The 19,341-nt window shown below is 33.8% G+C and overlaps 1 protein-coding gene across 10 annotated transcripts in view; it reads left to right on the top strand.

Annotated features, from left to right (window-relative positions):
* LOC123558608 (F-BAR and double SH3 domains protein 2-like) overlaps positions 1 to 19,341 on the top strand; it is a 115,958-nt gene that overhangs the window by 30,205 nt on the left and 66,412 nt on the right. For 9 of the 10 annotated variants that reach the window (XR_008371103.1, XR_008371102.1, XR_008371104.1 and 6 more), the window contains exons 5-8: positions 9,072 to 9,086; positions 12,381 to 12,525; positions 13,980 to 14,116; positions 17,792 to 17,855. Coding sequence is in view for 6 of the 10 variants with exons in the window: in XM_053544186.1 (XP_053400161.1) it covers positions 9,072 to 9,086; positions 12,381 to 12,525; positions 13,980 to 14,116; positions 17,792 to 17,855 (361 nt within the window). In the remaining 4 variants the exon portion in view is untranslated. The remainder of the gene's footprint in view (positions 1 to 9,071; positions 9,087 to 12,380; positions 12,526 to 13,979; positions 14,117 to 17,791; positions 17,856 to 19,341) is intronic. The other variant, XM_053544181.1, reaches the window with a different exon arrangement.

The following is a 19,341-nucleotide window of genomic DNA, read 5'->3' as shown; positions in this document are numbered from 1 at the left end:
CATTAATACATTCATTCCGGGATTGTTTAAGACCGGATGTCGCTTTCCTCCGTATGTCAAATAAAAATTATACACATTTTAGTAAACCTTGTGTATGAAAAATGCGGAATTCTCTCTCTTTGAAAGTATTGTTGGCTACACACGAATTCTTAACAGATTGTTTCAATACTGACTTTCAGATATTAGAGTTTTGCTTATGTAACTGTTCTAAATCAATTAAAGCTTCACTGTAACAAAGTTTTCCAAATTTTGACGATTTCTACCAAAATTTAGGGGTCAAAATACCCCACCCACCCGAGCTACATTTTTGCCATTTTGAATATCTCATAAAATTATCAAAATTACTATATTTTTTAATAAGACATCATCAAATAATTGTGTTAAGATTCACAATTTTACATATTTTCATGAGAGAATATGAAATATTGCAATCACTTTAGGTTATAGACAACGTGCATGCAAATGTAATACATATAAATCACATACTGTTTCTCAATAAATCAAGCCTATTTGTGTTTCATTCAGAAAGGTTTTGGGTACCAATAATTTTCTTTTATTTTAGATGTCAAAGTAAGCTTACATGTATAATTTTAACCTTTATTTGATAAAGATACTTTAAAATGTAACATACGTAACAGCCGCCACTCAAATTTTCCACCTTGAAGAATTTGCAACATTGAAAATACTCAAGCAATTGCATTTGTATGCTTTTAATTAAAATAAACTATGCACACATGACCGTTATAATTTTGTTGGACTTAACCCTGTAACTATTCTTAATTATAGGATGTCGACAAACTACAGTAAAACAACGGTGCCTCTTTCAGCATCACTGTAAAGATAGCATAGATTTAATAGCATTTTATGGATTCTGCTTCAAAAGATAGCATATTGATAATTAACAATAGACTTGGTTACAGTTTGTACGCAGTCTGAATATTTTTGTCTTTCATTCAAAATAAATACAGAACGTGAGGGTATCTAAGAATCAAATGTACGTTACCTAGGTTTTAGTTTATACTTATTTGTTATAGCTCGATTGTAATGAAAGCTTCAAGCCTTTTGAAACCACTCTTTGAGTCCGCTTCCTGGAGAAACCAATACTGGTGCCATATGAGAGGTCATGGTCGTGATCCTAGTGAGGCTCGAAACCAGAACCACTGGATTGAGCGGCCGGCACCTTATCCACTAGACCACCTCTCCTACCTAGGTTTTAAAGGTCACCTATTCAATTTTATATTTCGTATATAATTATTCTAGGCTAATACATAAATCATGCTTACTGGCATCGCAAAGCACCAACTCAGTCAGTTTTTACAGCATTACAAAGATGAAATGAATAATATATTATGAAACATACGTTACCAAGATTACACAGAACATTAAGTAATATTAAAGCTACATTAAGTAACATTAAAGCTATTATAGTTTTGGGGTTTCGATGGACTTAGGCGGTTTCAAGACAGAGGATTTTATATTTTAATGCGTTGTTTTGATATTTACGGAAGGTAAGATTGTATTCATCACTGAAATTATCGGTTTATATGCATTATGTGTTCAAAGTTGCTGATATAATTCCTGAAGTAAATAAACACGGCACATTTTGAACTTATGGAGCATCATACATATACAGTACAACATGGGTACATGTAGTGAAACAAATGACACTTTTTGTAAACATGCTTTTTAAAATAGTTCTGTTTCTGACCATGATGATTTTCAAATATCACTTAAAATGTGGGACGGAATTACTGAACTACGAATTCATATTACATTCCCTTAACGGAAACATAGATAAGACTCCTTGTTCATATCCTGATTGTGGTATCATTATTGTCAGTTCTGCGTTCTTACTAAAATTCAATATTCTATTTTCAAAACTATTAACAAATACAAAGAAACTAGTTCGTTCAAAAATTGGTGTATTTCAACTGTTACATTTAGATTAACTTGGTATGTAACTGTGTTTCAACCATTAAGTCTAGTAACTACCTTAATCTAATTTCGGTAACGTATGTTTCAGAACTACACAAGAGGACACATTATAACACCTATGTACACCATATGACAGAAATATACTCTAAATTTTGATATGAGAGGTTGCGTGGAAGTCACTTTTCGGTATCAGTATCAGAATAAGTTCATCATACACATACATACTTACAGAGTCTGTACTATTTGCTTGGAAAACGCCAGTGGTAATTTGATATCTTCATGACATATCTGTAAAAACTCTTTTCAGTTATGTGCTTTATTCCGTAGTAAAATCATTAAGCTACATCCTTAAAGGGATTGAAACATACGTTACTTTAAATATTAATTACAACAATACCAATAATAATTGCTTATACAACTAAAAAAAAAAAAAAAACAGATACGATACACGACTTTTTGATTCCAGGACTTGCTCAATTTATAGCTGCGAAGCTCTGTACTACCTGTTCATTATGTCAAGCAAATGCATTACTACAGATATATTCATAACAGTTTGGCACTATTTCAGAGGAATACGCATTGAAAGGATTTTGTTGAATGATGTATGATATATCTGACTATTTCTATTTCAAACAAAACAGATAAAACTTTCAAGCACAACCTAAAGGTACATCAATATATATGCATCTTAAATTGCTTTGATAGGTTTAGAACTGTATATGCTCATTTCTAGGAAACACTGTATATGTAACATCTATCAGGCAGCCATTCTGATACAAATTAATATTACATTTTAGCTACATTCAAAATCCTTTGAATGAAAATTGAGAGTAACATGTTTAGTTTTAAAAGAAATAAAAGCAGTATTTAAATCATATTACTATTATGTCTTTTATGGTACGCATTTTGAAAATGGCGCCATCTTGATTAAAACAAAAGAAGTAGTTCATATTGGTAATGTAGTTTTCCATTGAACATTATAAATCCTTTAAAATGTTTTAAAAGACATAAGTGTTTGTACAATGATCTTTTTCATTACCTCAGAAGAAAGTGATAATTTCATGATATGTTCCATTCTCCATTTCTCATTATTCCACTAGGATACACTGTATATGTAACATTATCAGGCAGCCATTCTGATACAAATTAATATTACATTTTAACTACATTCAAAATCCTTTGAATGAAAATTGAGAGTAACATGTTTAGATTTAAAAGAAATAAAATCAGTATTTAAATCATATTACTGTTATGTCTTTTATGGTACGCATTTTGAAAATGGCGCCATCTTGATTAAAACAATAGAAGTAGTTCATATTGGTAACGTAGTTTTCAATTGAAATTATTTTAACTTCTATTACAGCAATGATTACTTAAATCTTATCCATATGTATGTTTGCAAACTTACTTTTGGCGACCAGTTTGAAAATGACAGAACAGTATCTTTATTAGATTGATCTGGATAACCAAACTTCAATCCTTGGAAACTTATTTGGTTTGTTTTATAATACTGAATATCTAAACAGTAGTAGCTCATCAATATTTGTACATGTAGCTGATTTCAGGTGGTCATTTTGTGAGCGGTAAAATCCTCTGTAACATGTTTCAATCAATATCAAGTGATTCGTGTTATAGTTTTGACTTTTAAAGAGCTACGCCTCTTTCATATGTGCATGTGTGATCAAATTTAAAGCAGTTATTTGGAAATTTGGAAAGTGGTGGCCGTCTAAATTTGTATAGTCTGCGTAACTAAATAACCTAATTTGTTGGTAGTTTAACAAACATAAATTTTAGGTGATTTAATAACTACGTACAAAATGACTACTAAGAAGACCTAAGCTAGAAGAGAACTAAAGTCATCAAAATATAAAAACTTTTGTTGCATTAACTCATATGTATAATAATTTTGGATTAATTTGAAATAGCTGTCATCTTGAATAAAGACTTATATTGCTGGATCTGCTTCCATTTTGATGTTCTCCATAGGGAACTTCCATAAAACGTTTGCGGTCGTTTTAGTTTTTGCAATACTTTCATCATTTTTACTGCACTAGCAAAGAATACGTCTGTCAGTATGCAATTCGCCCAGAAATAAAACATAAACAATAGGTTTAGCCAACTGATATTAAAGTGTAAAGGTGTCTGAAATTTTAGTTAATTATTCATTCATTTCGTTTTCATTACTGTAAACATTAGGATTCTGTTCCTTTATAAAGGATTAAAAGTTCTAAAGATTTCCCGCATAAATATATGTACTAATGTGGTGGGTGGGGTACATCAACCCCTACTTTTTACATTTTATTCAGTATATAATACATATCGTAGCATTCTTTGACAACAAAAGTAAATTATTGATTATTTCAGACATTAAAAGATAAGATTTGTTATAAGAAATGTCGCATAAATGTCTCTTTTACCATCCAAATCGGCGATATCCCTATGCAATGCTAAATCGTATTTATTAGACACCAACGTTTTTAAAATCGTCATTAAATTTTACTGACATGTCGCTCAGACCGACATCCACCCTTAAAAGTTTCCTAAATGATAGTATAACATCATGGTATAGCTCAACCTTTGCCTAATTTCTGGGTTACGACTTTCAAATTTTTTGACCTTGGCCCACGGACCATATGTCATGCACTGTATATATACTTGCTCTATTCTGGAGATGATGGGTTCAGGATTTAGTAGCTGGTTAAACTAATGAACTAAATGAAATGATTTTACATTGTAACAAGAACAGATCTGTGCTGGTACAGTATCGTGGATAATTGGTAGCATTAAGTAACTGCTACATACTGTGCATGATTTGTTCTGCCTTTGCAACCTGTTATGATCAGCCTGCACATTCATGCAGTCTGATCATGATCTGCACTGTTCGCCATTCAGTCAGTATCTTTTAGTAAACACCCATGGTATTGTTCAAACTGAAAGATGGACAAATTCAATATAGAAATTAGCAGGTTAAGGGTTAAGTAACTGTTACATACTGTGCAACTTTGGCTAAACGTCATACAAAAGCGTAATCCAGTGAATTATGCGTCCTTTACATGTATTCAAAGTTTATCATGTCAGCAGATTAACATCTTTTATATCATAAATTTCTATCATTACAAATGTTTTTATTTACTGTTAAACACTTTAAATTCGCGAGATCTTTATTTCGCGAATTTGTCCCGATTTTTGGCATTTTATTATTTTGCGAAATCTTAAATTCGCGATGTTAAAATCGTAATTTTAAATTCGCGAATGTGAATCCGGAAGAAAACCGGAAGTACGACTGCATTTGGTTACTTTCTGCAATTATGGTACTGTATGACGTCACTGTTAAAGGTTTATTCTCCGGTCTGCTAGTGCGTGTTACACTCTTTTATAGCAGATTAATGCCTTTAATATCTGATATGTGCTCACTGTTGTATAGTCGTCAATAGATTGTTCCTTTTTTTTGTTATTACGTAGCTTTAATATCCGTAACATTTACAAATGTTAGAAGTATCAGATTGGGTTTGAAACCGGCTATAATTGCAATGTAATTACGTGCCGGTGAGCTCATGGACGATGGAAGAAAAAGGTTCAAAACAAGTGAAATAAATAAGTTTAAACTAGAAAATATCATGGCTCGACTGGGACTCCATATTTACAATGAACGCTTGATCTTTGAACATTTATTATGCACCCAATCATTGCAAACTTTTCACAGTTTTTTTCAGTTTTGAAAAAAGTGTAAACCATTGTAAAATTGTTAAACAATGGTACAATTTGTATAATAATTATCTTCGTCTTTTGAAAAGGGAAACTGTTTCGTTAGGCGTGAAAAATAATTGCGTGTATGTATGCCAATTTCAAGTTGTACATGAAAGATGGTTTTGAGGAGTTTTATGCTAACGAAATCGCCGTCCAATTAAAGGATAGTAACATTGACTCTGTAAATGTTATTTGCGCTTGTCCACTGTGAAACCACTGCAAGCTAAATGGCTTGTTAAAACCATGCAGAAAATTGAGAATGACACTGATATTGTACAGCGTGGCTGGATTCAGGCTGGAATTCACGTCACAGCTTAATTTAGAATTACTAGTACTTAGTACATGTACTATAGTATTGTAATGGAAGATAACTTTGTTTGAGCGGTCATGTACAGTAACACCGTTAGTTTCTTCCCTTGTGCTGATCGATACGTCATGAATTGGATAAATGTTTACTATTAAATAAGAAAGATTATACTTTTCTGTATACATGTATATTTTGTATATAATATAGTCATTTAACCGTACTTGTTGAACCATGGTGGAATCACGCAAAATCATACTAACTGAATTTCGTAAGTGCGAACATTTATCGTTCAGACACTATTTCGGACATCAGTGAATTTCGGATAAACACGAACAGGTAAAGCTATTTTTCGCGGTCACTTTGAATTCGCGAGTACTTAACCTCGCGAATATTAGCGAAAATTAAAGTCTCACGAATAAAAGGTGTTTTACAGTATTTATTTTCTTGGGTATAAAATAAATGGCTTTTTTATTGAGACATAAATTTGTGGATATTCCTCCAAAAATAATCATGATTCTGGAGCATTTACTGAAGTTACTGTTGGAAATGGTGTACCAGAAGATTAGATTAAAGAAAGTAATTTAAGATGCCTGAAAATTTTAAAGAAGTTGTACCATTTGTCTAAAACTAATAGATATTGATCTCATACCAATAATGTTCCTGCTTTGTAATAATAACACATCATGAGAATTGCTTTGCTTTTTAAAGTTAAACATTGATGAGCTTTTTGAATAAAAGAACCTCCACAAATGGAGAGTAAGCATACAGTTTTATTGATTTTGGAAATTGGCACTCTAATATGTAGGAAATTTTCTTTCAAATTAGAGTATTTGTATAAAATAGTTTTGGGATAAAGTAGATTTTTTGGGTGAAAATAGAATGATGTTTCTAAATCATTAAAAAAGTATTTAGAATCACTTGGGAAAACACAATTTATATACATTAAATTGCATCAGGCATGTATCATTTGTGGTACAGGTTATTCAGGAGATGCTGCATGCATTGCCTGAGTAACAGCTGGAGATATTTATTTGTTTGTCTTGAGTTTAACACCGTTTTTTCAGCAGTATTTCAGTTATGTAACAGCAGGCAGTTAACCTTACCAGTGTTCCTGGAATCTGTACCAGTACAAACCTGTTCTCCGCAAGTAACTGCCAACTTCCCCACATGAATCAGAGGTGGAGGACAAAATGATTTCAGACACAATATCTTTTATCAACTCGTCACAGCAGGATTAAAGCATTCTCTTTAAACAGTATTCAAGGCTCTAAAGGATATGTGACTGTATTATCAGAATATTATATATACAAATTATTTATGTCAAATTACATTTTATTACAATTGTTTAATAATTTTTTTATCTCCATTCCCTATTTAATTAGACAGAAGGAAAAGTAAGATATTAAGTGACAATTCAGCACAATTTTTTGTTTCAAGGGTATTGCACCTCTAAATGATTTGTTAAACCCGTGGAAATGTTCCCCATTCTTTTCTCCTTTAGTCTTATACCCCTCTCCCCAACTTCTGTCATAATATATATTTTTGGCGGCAAAAGAAAGGTGAATTTAACTAGGTATTTGTGAGTGTATTACAAAAAAATGAATCTTGCAAAAAAAAAAGTCAAAATTCTATAGAAGATTGATCGTAATTTTTCAGTCAATAAGAGCATGTAGATCTATATTAGACAAATTTTTGGCACTAAGGCAACATGGGCTTGAATCAGTATCCCTTCTACCATATTGTTATTGTCTGAATGGCAGCTTAGATTAAGGCCTTTAGTCTAACAGTCTTAGTCGAAATTAGCTAAAATGATATGAGCTGCGCCATGAGAAAACCAACATAGTGGCTTTGCGACCAACATGGATCCAGACCAGCCTGTGCATCCGCGCAGTCTGGTCAGGATCCATGCTTTTCGCTTTCAAAGTCTATTGCAATTAGAGAAACTATTAGCGAACAGCATGGATCCTGACCAGACTGTGCGGATGCGCAGGCTGGTCTGGATCCATGCTGGTCGCAAAGCCACTATGTTGGTTTTCTCATGGCGCGGCTCAATTATGCTAGCATATTTAAGACAAATTCTAAGTTATATTCACCTTCGCCAACCCTTTGTAGCAGAAAATGTTTTCTGACTTGCCTTTCTCAGAATACAAAATGTAGATAATATGTCTTTTGTTTCTTCCTCTATTGTCAGTTAATGGTATTAATAGAAAACAATTGTCTGTCATAATGTCAGACAGTGCCATATGGGATACTTACAGAACATCTATCTTTTAGCATTATTTATTAATCCCTTAAAAAGAAAGAATAGATATTACATGATGTATATGAAAATGTAAACCAAGACTTGCAGAATTGTTTCTTAAATGTTTCTCTTTTTTAGCTCGACTTTTTGAGGAAAAAATAGAGCTATTGCACTCGCCCTGGCATTGGCGTTGGCATTGGCGTTGGTTAAAGGTTTTGATAAAAGTCAAATATCTCTGTTACTATCAAAGCTTTTGACTTGAAACTTAAAATATCAAAGTCTACACCAGGAGAAACAATCCCCATAACTCGTCGTTGAATTTTGACGGAGTTATGCCCTGTTTTAATTTAGAAAATTTGGGTAAAGTTTTATAAAGTGTTCTAACTGGCAAAGCTAAGACTAATTCAGAGTCAAGCACTGAGAAAAGTCGAGTGTGCTGTCTTACGGACAGCTCTTGTTAATTTAGAAAGTGACTGATTTAAGTTGATTGATGATGGATGATAAGTATTCATTAAGTAAGCTAAAGTGGTGGAAAATATTGTTTGGATATTTTTTATCATTGGTAAAGTTTCTCTTGCAGTCCTTAGGCATTTTAAACAGCTGGGAGACCTGTATTTTGGCAGTGAGCAATAAGTATGATTGAAGGCTTTTGTGACTGCTTGGCCTTTTGGTAAAATCAGATGTTCTTTAAGTAATGATGTACCCTGTAGCACAACTAATTGATATTTTTGATAAAGAGATGTTCTTCTCGGTACCTAATTTTCAGCAATATTGAAATTTCCTGGAGATATTCCTTTTTTGTACGACCCTGATTCTTAAACCACTGACTGTATTTTATAGCTTTGGAAAGGGAAGGTAACTTACATTGTTTAAACTTACATTTTGTCACATTGTATGTATATAAATTGTTTTTTCAATTGTAGATAATTAAAGAAGTTTTTGTGTGTTTATTTCTGTTGATTGGATTTTATTTCACTTTTTTTCCTGCAGAACTATACAGCTGTTTGCTTCCAGTTTTATTTTGTTTATTAGTTAATTCCTGTTTGCAGTAACTTAGCTTACTTTCTGAAATAGTGAAGTTTATGATGCACTTTGAAATAAGATCAAAATGTAATTGTATATCCCTATATACATGCCCCTACCCTATATATGCCCCTTCCCCCTCCCCCCCTCCAAATTTACAAAAAAGTATTATTAAATTGTTTTGAAGAGGCCATAAGTGAATACTACTTATATTGTGGTTGGGGCATTTATTTATGGATATACTGTGGTAGATCAGTTCTTACTATATTTCTGTTAAGGGTTTATGATTTATTATACGGAATACCTGTTACAGTATAGTATGATCAATAAAGATTGCTTTGCGGTTTGTTTATCACAGCAAATGTATGCTTGCGTCACCTCACATACAATGTTTTTAAGATAATTTGTTTTAATTATTGTTAAAAAATTTCTTCATTTACAGTCAGTGTTGCGTGACTTTATATCACTGCTGTAGTTCATGATAAACGTAAAGCAGTTATAAATGATATATCACCCAGTGTTCACATATTACATGATTGTTTTTATGAAATATCATCCAATCATGATTACTGCGAGTGGTTAAAGTCACTGACTTCAAATCACTTGCCCCTCATCGATGTGGGTTTGAGCCTCACTAGGGGCGTTAAATTGGTCATGCGAGGAAGCCATCCAACTGGCTTACGGAAGGACGGTGGTTCTACCCAGGTGCCTGCTTGTGATGAAACAATGCACGGAGGGGTACCTGGGGTCTTTCTCCACCATCAGAGCTGGAAAGCCGCCATATGACCTATAATTCCAACAAAATAAAAAACTGTTTAATATGTTAATTATGAGATTTTAGTCATGCTCTTGGGGAATTCCAGATATAAGATAAAGCAGTCAGTTAATTCATATTTTATTATATAAATTTTTCACTTCCTAAATAAAGTAAATAAAGAATTAGTACAGTAATACTGTATGCATTTATATTCAGACACAGTACTGGTTTGCTTAATAAACCTGACACTGAATCACAATTTTTATGCCCCCTTCGGGGAAAAGGGGGTATTGTTCTCTTTACTGACTGTTGGTTGGTCCGTCTGTTGGTCAGTCAGTTGGTCAGTAAACCATTTAGTTTCTGATTAGTAATTAGAAAATGCTTGATCTCACAATGATCAGACTTCATAGGATGATTTTCTGTGGTCAGCACATGACCCTATTTTTTAGGGGTCACTTGGTAAAAGGTCAAGGTCACAATAACTAAGGAACACTTTGGCCTGCAATTGTCAAACTTCATAGGATGATTTCCTGTGGTCAGTAAGTGACCCTGTTGTTTTGGGAGGTCAAGGTCACAGTGACATTGAGACTGAAAACAGTTTCCATTCAGTAACTAAAGTATGCATTAGCCAACAGTGGTTAATTAACTGTGGTCAGTAGATGACCCCTGTTGTTTTGTGGTCATTAGAACAAAGGTCAAGGCCACAGTCACAGTGAGGTGGTTGCTTGTGGTCAGTAGATGACCCCTATTGTTTTGGTCTTAATATGTCAAAGATCAAGGTCACTGACCTTGAAACTGAAAACAGTTTCTGCTCAGTAAGTGAAGAAAACTTCAAAGGATGATTGCATGTGGTCAGCAGATGATCCTATTGCTTTGATAATGAGTAGGTCAAAGTTCAAGGTCACAGTGGCCTCTAGACTGAAAACATTTTCTGCTTTGAGTAATTGAAGGAGTGTTTTGTTATATGACCTCACAGATATTATTGTAAAAAGTTTTGACATTAGTTCAGCAAGTATGCAGTCATATAATACTATATCTTATAATTGACAAGCAATTTATATAAAGTAGTGATGTAATTATCAGTAGAGTGGTTTTAATAATTTAATAATAATAAGTCGGTTTTAATATCAGAATATGATAGCGGACAATCTTATTCTCTTTCACAACAATTTGCACCTTCCAGATTGTCGTATTATGCTAAATTCTATACAAAAGTAGCAATAATGATAGAAACCCATTTTGTAAAATATCCATTCTACAACTGTAGCAGTTTTTCTAGGTTTTCACAATATAAGTTTTACGAAACATTATGAATTAGACCTTATCCTGTAGACAAAATAGTGAAAATACAGTACAAATTACAGCTTTTATGTGAAGAAATATATAGCAGATATTAGTTTACACTGAACGTGTCACTGAATGGTACTAAAGATAAAGTATATATAAGTGGGAGTTTTATCATTTCTCTAGCAGTCTTTACATCTTTGTTTTTTTCTTTGCATTTATTTACTGTAAGATATACAAAATTACTGCTCATTATAGTCGTTAAATTGGACACAGTTTTTGATGATAGTAAGAATTCAGTTGCTTCATTTATATCAGAACCATTTCAAATAAACAAGTATTTGAGCCGCATCATGAGAAAATCAAACATAGTGTGTTTGTGACCAGCATGGATCCAGACCAGCCTGCGCATCCACGCAGTCTGGTCAGGATCCATGCTGTTCGCTAATGGTTTCTCTGATTGCAATAGGCTTTGAAAGCGAACAGCATGGATACTGACCAGACCGCGGATGCGCAGGCTGGTCTGGATCCATGCTGGTTGCAAACGCATTATGTTGGTTTTCTCATGGTGCGGCTCATTTGTTTCAAAAGAATTATAGCATGAAAGTACTACTATAAAAAAATAGCAGATTTAATAGCAGTGAAATATCAAGGGTCACTGTGTGATAATTTTAGTATATAAGTGTCTGTTAGTGTCCTAATTCATGATCACCTGATGATTCGAGATGACATGCCTTATAATCTTTTGACAGAACTGTCTGTTGAATTAATACGAATTAGTTTTGCTATGAAATTACTGAATTTTCAGGTGAATCAGCTTCAAGTTAAACTATTTTTAATACAGAAATAGAAGAAAATAGTTTTAAAAAACTAGGATAGGCCTTTTAACTTGTTTTGTTTATTTTCTTATGCTGTAAGATCAGATTTATTCACATAAGACTATACAATGTTTTCTTGACTGCTCTCAGAAATGATCTTCTTATCCCAACTGCAGATCTGTACAAAGTTTTCTTCTTTTTTCCTCTCATGATATTTTATTTTTTAACACCATATAACTTTAAATATGGATATTTTTCAATTGGCAGAACTGCTATGGCAGTATGGAGAGTAATTCTGGAAGAGACAGATGTTTTAGCAAAGAAGAGGCTGCAAGCAGCAGAAACCTATCTCGAGAAAATAGCAGAGCCAATAAAACCGCTCAAAACTAACAAACAACAGTGCATGAAAAAGGTGAGAGAAAATACCCATTTTAGAAGATTGTGTCAGTTTAGTTTAATGTCTCTACAGAACAGATAAGAAAGTTCCAGAAATAGTGGAATCTTGTTTCAAAGTGAGGCGACTGATGTATGAGGAGGAAGTAGTAATCTGGTAATAGTTGCAGTTAATATATTATATATTTTTTGAGAATTTTTGAGAAAAATGTCTAAATAAAGAAATCAGTTTAAAGATTGGAGAAAGTGGAAGAAGGTCATAAAACTATATTGGGAAAAATAGAGAAAAGCAGACAAGCCAAGAAATTTGAAAAACAAAAGCCTTTGGTTACACTGCTGGGAACATCTAAACTAACAGTTCAAGAAAACTGGAGCCCTGTCTCATGTTGAAGTACTAAACTAAATACATAGGATATAATGACTCTCATAGCATGATTTATAATCTGAAGTGGCATGGAAATGCAGTTTATTCTGAAGTAAATAAACAGTGTGCAGTTTTGCTGGAAGCTTGTAATGAGGTTGCATACTGTTTTATATCAAACCTACAATAACGGAGACTGATAAAGTATTGTGTTGTCTGTTTTTCATTTGTTGCATGCCATACAGTCATCAGATTCCATGTTAACTTGTTTTGAATTGGATCTTTCATTTCCTTTTGATAAAGATACTCTTCAATTATGAAGATTGATAAAGTATTGTATGGTCTGCTTCCAGTCGTAAATGACATGCAGAACTTTATCAAATTTGGTGCCAATTTGCTTTGAATATTCCACTTTATTTTCATTTGATAAAGGTGCTCTTCAATAATGGAGTTTGATAAAGTATAGTAACTATAGTTGTATATATTCTACTGACTTTGATTTGCATGTTGCATCATAAAGTGCATAGAAAGCGAAAAATAGAGATTTTTGGCTTACCGGTATTCAATTTTAAGTCCCTCATCTTTGTTTGTGAAAAGTGGTGTCTGCTTTAAGTGCCATATTTGCAAACACAACCAAAAAAGATTTAAAATAGTGATGCAAAAATGATCACAATGTCATCTATAGGAATTCTCAAATTTGTATTTGAATAGGTTTCATTGTGCAGTGTCATGAGTAGCCTGAGTGTCACATTTAATCTGTACACTGTCATGTATTTGGTGAGACACGTTCATTTTAAAGTGAATACTGTCATAGATATCATGCCAGTGTCTTATTTACACTGTACAATATCATAATAGCCAGTGTCACATTTACACTTCACAGCTCATAAATTGCTAGGGTCACATTTTCACTCAGTGCAGCATCATGAATTGCGAGTCACATTTACACTATAATGCCCTTCTGAATTGTAAATGTCTGAACTGTATTTTTTCTGGATTTCTGTTTTCAAAGTACAATACAGTGCAACTTCTCCAGAATGAACACCATTGGGAATACTGTCATTTGCTGTTTACTTAGGTTTACAATACTGTTGAATACTGTATGCTTTCAGGTGTTGCCACAGATGACTACAATCCAAGGAGAGGTAGGTCAGACTATAATAGAGATGTGTAAAACACAGAAGACGTACAACATTGATGAAACTCAAGCTTATGATGCCAGGGCAAAAGCCAAAGATGCTGAAGAAAAGTAAGAACTTTATCAATGTCTTTTCAAAGTCCTAATGCATGTAATGTTCGTAATTTTCATGATTTCTGTGTTTTGTAAATGCATTTAGGTCTAATTCAGCTTTTTAACAAATACCAATGCCATTTGTTGAGAACTGGAGTGTATACTCTGAAAGCATTAGAATATACTGTGAAATAGGGCATAAATTTTCATGGTTTTGCTCAAAGCCGTTATTTCATTACAATATGAATTCATGGATTTCAACTTTTGAAGAAAAAAATCTATGGCTGTTTTGTTTGTTTCCGTAAATTAACACAACCATTAAATCTATGAAAATCAGTCCCCCAGAAATATTAATAATTTCACAGTTCTGGGGTGAATAATTTGGTTGTTGCACTGTAAAACTATGTTTGTTTGTTTCCACAAATTCATATCATCTTAAACTTTACCCTGCTAAATTTCTAAAATGGACTGGTTAGTCATTCAATTTGGGCAGTACCATTTATTATTCAAAGGGGTGTTCATGGAAAATTTTCTAGCTGAATAGCAAACAGTGCAGACCATGATCAGCCTGCATGGATGAATCACTTGCCGCCAGCAGGCTAAAGGTTGAAATAGCTGGCACCAAGAAACTAATGCAGATGAAATAAAATTATTTCATAGTATCAAGAGTTTGGGGTCTCACTCATGAATTTTCTTTACTGTCTGATTCACGTTTTCTGAGAACGAGAGTTTTTTTGGTGGAAATTTAAAAAGTCTTCTTGTGTGAAACTGCTGCCCTGATTTTAAAATAATTTATCACAAATTGTCCTTGTGATACCCTCTACCAAGATTGTTCAAATTATTTTGATTCGTCAAAAAATGTGGCCGCCAGAGGGCAAGATACTTTTCCCTATATGTATATAGTGGAAACTTTAAAACTCTTTTTTTGTGAAACTGCTTGCCTGATTTTAAAATAATTTTACACAAATGGTCCTTGTGTGACCCTCTACCAAGATTAGTCAGATTATTCTGATTCGTCAAAAAACATGGCTGCCAGGAGGCATGGTCACTTTTTAATCCCCCGCCGTGGCGGAGGGATTATAGGAATGGTCTGCGTCCGTCCGTCCTTCCGTCCTTTCGTCTTTCCGTCCTTCCGTCCGTCCGTCCTTCCGTCCGTAACAAAATCGTGTCCGGTCCATATCTCCTAAACCCCTTGAAGGATTTTCATGAAACTTGGGTCAAATGATCACCTCATCAAGACGATGTGCAGAACCCTTGAGTCAGCCTTGTCGGTTCAAGGTCAAGGTCACAACTCAAGGTCAAAGGTTTGAGCCTGCCATTTTGTGTCCGCTCTATATCTCATAAACCCCTTGAAGGAATTTTATAAAACTTGTGTCAAATGATCACCTCATCAAGACGATGTGCAGAACCCATGAGTCAGCCATGCCGGCTCAAGGTCAAGGTCACAACTTAGGGTCAAAGGTTTTGAGCCTTCCATTTTGTGTCCGCTCTATATCTTCTAAACTCCTTGAAGGATTTTCATGAAACTTGGGTCAAATGATCACCTCATCAAGACGATGTGCAGAACCCATGGGTCAGCCTTGTCGGCTCAAGGTCAAGGTCACAACTCAAGGTCAAAGGTTTGAGCCTTCCATTTTCTGTCCGCTCTATATCTCCTAAACCCCTTGAAGGAATTTTATCAAACTTGGGTCAAATGATCACCTCATCTAGACGATATGCAGAACCCATGAGTCAGTCATGCCGGCTCAAGGTCAAGGTCACAGCTTAGGGTCAAAGGTTTGAGCCCTCCATTTCGTGTCCACTATATCTCCTAAACCCCTTGAAGGAATTTTAGAAAACTTGGTTAAAATGATTACCTCATCAGAACGATGTGCAGAAATTATGAGTCAACCATGCCAGCTCAAGGTCAAGGTCACAACTAAGGGTCGAAGGTTTGAGCCTTCCATTTGTGTCCACTCTGTATCTCCTAAACCCCTTGAAGGATTTTCATCAAACTTGGGTCAAATGATCACCTCATCAAGAACTCATGAGTCAGCCATGTCAACTCAAGGTCAAGGTCACAACTGAAGGTCAAAGGTTTCAGCTCTGTATCTCCTAAACCCCTTGAAGGATTTTCATGAAACTTGGGTCAAATGATCACCTCATCAAGACGTTGTGCAGAATTCATGAGTCAGCCATGTCAGTTCAAGGTCAAGGTCACAGCTAAAATCAAAGGTTTACCCTTTCACTATCCATAGCAGTGGCGGGGGATATAGCTGTCTTTCAGACTGCCTTGTCCCTATAATTATGTATATGGTGGAAATTTAAAAAATCTTCTTTTGTGAAACTGCTGCCGAGATTTTAAAATAATTTTACACAAATGGTCCTTCTGTGACCCTCTGATTATTTTGATTTGTCAAAAAACATGGCTGCCAGAGAGCGTGGTTACTTTTCCCTATATGTATATAGTGGAAACTTTAAAAATTGTGTGGCATGTATATAATACAGGCTAACATAGAAGAAACCTAACTCTGTACTTGTACCATTACATTATACAAATGTACTTGAAGCCTTGTACAGGTGAGCGCTTTAGGGCCAATGACCCTCTTGTTTAAATTTTCAAAATGTCTTGATTGATTTTGAATCTGTCATTCAGAAACAGTTTTGAAAGGCAATATTTCATTGCAGATTTCAGCCATTTTGGACCCTAGAACGTTTTTCAGTGTCCATTTTGATCTTATTTGAAAACAAATTGTTATATCTTTATTACTGTAAAAACAACATTACTAGTTAATTTTCTTTACTAAATTTAAAAAAAAAAAAAAAAGATAAATTAATGTGCTAGAATTTATACAGGGATATATAAGTACACATTTCACTATAAAGTTGACATTTATAATAGTAGAAATATCTTAAAATCCAAAAGATCCTACTTCCACCCAAGTGCTTCTGTAAAATATTGTATAACTTAAATCTGAAAACAAAAATAAAGCCAGAAGTCACAGCCAAAACCGAAAACCCTGTTACAAATTTAGTGGATCAAGCAATAATCCATTTTCCAGATCTCCGAATAGGAGACTTAAACTGTCAGTCAAACAGCTGTGGTCTCTGATTGCCCTGTCATAGATGACAAAAGTGGGATGCTGGGGAATTATTCACATTGTCTCCCCAATCTAAAGACTGATCAGAAACGACAGTCTGAATGATAATAATCTGAGATCTATTGCGTTTTAAATTTGTCCAGGATACAGTAAAAGATTTGACTGAGAAATTTGTTGCGAAACCATTTAATTTTCTGCCAAATTAAACGGCAACATGAATTAGAGGATTTCACAATGTAACAATTAAATAAATATACATTTTATTTGTTCGCTGGAACTAAGTATTTCAGACTAGTTTCGTGACTGTAGATGTTTTAAGTATTGCTATTGCTGCCTAAAGGAATACCAACAAATCTAAGTTTAGTATTGAAAATTCAGTTATAAACTGATCAAAAAAGCTAACGTTCAATTATTTGTATTATTTTCACTTACCTGAAAAAACAACAACAAGGTATTGTCTTCATTAAATGGCATTGGATAAGAAACCGCAGTGAAAATAATGCAAATACTATAATGGCAGATAAGTTGCTTTTTTGATGAATAATGTAATTTGTCGATCTTTGATCATGGTGATTTGTTAATGAATAACACTTATGTTGATTATTTGTTTCAGATTGAATAGGAAGTCCAAAGGGATATTTCAGTCATTAGCTAGTCTACAAAAAAACTATGCAAAGGTGATTGTTCATTTTTTTTGCCAGTATTCGAAACTATTAATAATTGGGCATTGGAAATCAGTCAACATTTTTGTGTTGACAGAGAAGCACAAAAGAAACCCCTGAACATTTATTAGTTGTGGTTAAAATCAGATATACTGTGAACAGTGCTCACTCTAACATCATTGGATTTGGCACAAGGGCAAACTCTAGCAGTTCATGAGGTAGCCAGCCGTTTTCCTTATATTTTCTACATTAAAACACTGGATAACTCGAGCACTTTGTTTGTCCCCTTATGAGGTCAAGATACTGATAATTTAATGGATCACTTATGGCCAAAAATTAGTTCAAACAAGTCACTTTCATGAGCTTAAACAATGAGAAATTTCAGGTATATAGTATTTCGCTGATTTGTGCATGATGATTATTGCTGCTTTATGATTCGTAATTCTGTCAAATTACTAATCATTTCGCATGTTTATAAAAAAAGGATTCCGAAGACAATTCTATTAACCAAACAGTTGGATAGCTCTATATTTATGTTATTTTTGGGGCATTGTAAGAAACAAATATTTCATCGACAGTGGAATCTTTTCCTAGATTAATTAATTTTTAGTTGGCAAATTGATAAATAAAGCAAATCAGCAGGTATTAATGGTGTAGTGATTTGTTTAGTCAGAAGCCTTAATTGCGTTCTTATGAGTTTGTACCACAAACCTGGTTATGTTTTATGAGATATTATTGTTTAATATCCCAGAGAGTTCAAAATTCATAAATCAAAGGTTGGGAATATTAGAAAATTATAAATTATTACAAGAATTAGTCTACCTTATCTTTTTTACCTGAAAGGAGAACAATATTGTTTTTAAAGTAAACAGAATTTTATACCCAGACAGTTGTATGGAAGAAACTAACACTTTCAAAATGGAATACATTTTGAATTGTTTTGTTTTATTGAACACCATATTTCAATCATGCCAGTGTTTCTGTATTCCAAACCAGTATAAAATTGTTCTCTGCAAGCAACTTACAACTCCTCTTGAAAAAGAAGTTTAGTTGGAGGAGGAAAGGCCAAGAATGTATTTTCTCTTATAGTCAGTAAAAAAAACATTAAGGGTTTTCCCGAAGACTGGCTGATGAGAAATCTTGTGCTCTGCTTGTTTAGCTAACTCAGGATCACCAGCCCATGTGACTTTTCAGTACCATACACCATAGATACTGGAAAAATTGCTGGATTGAGCTAACATTTTGCTTATAATTTCCTTATGACTTGGATTGTAATAAGAAAAAAAGCATCAAAGACAAGCAGAATGAGTGCTTTCCTCCACGGAAAGCGTCAGCCAGACATCTTTATCACTTTCTTTAAACACATTGCACAAAGATCAGTGTGCATATAAACTTCAAAAACAAGCTATTGAGAGTGCCTGGTACTTTTCTTATTGAAATCCATCAAGTAATTAGAAAGTTATAAACAAAAATGTTACTCCAATTGAGCTATTTTCCTAAT

The sequence above is a fragment of the Mercenaria mercenaria genome, chromosome 5, assembly GCF_021730395.1.
Source record: "Mercenaria mercenaria strain notata chromosome 5, MADL_Memer_1, whole genome shotgun sequence".
Taxonomy (NCBI): Eukaryota; Metazoa; Mollusca; class Bivalvia; order Venerida; family Veneridae; genus Mercenaria; species Mercenaria mercenaria.
The sequence above is the reverse complement of the archived record's forward strand: the minus strand, read 5'-3'. Positions and strand labels throughout refer to the sequence as shown.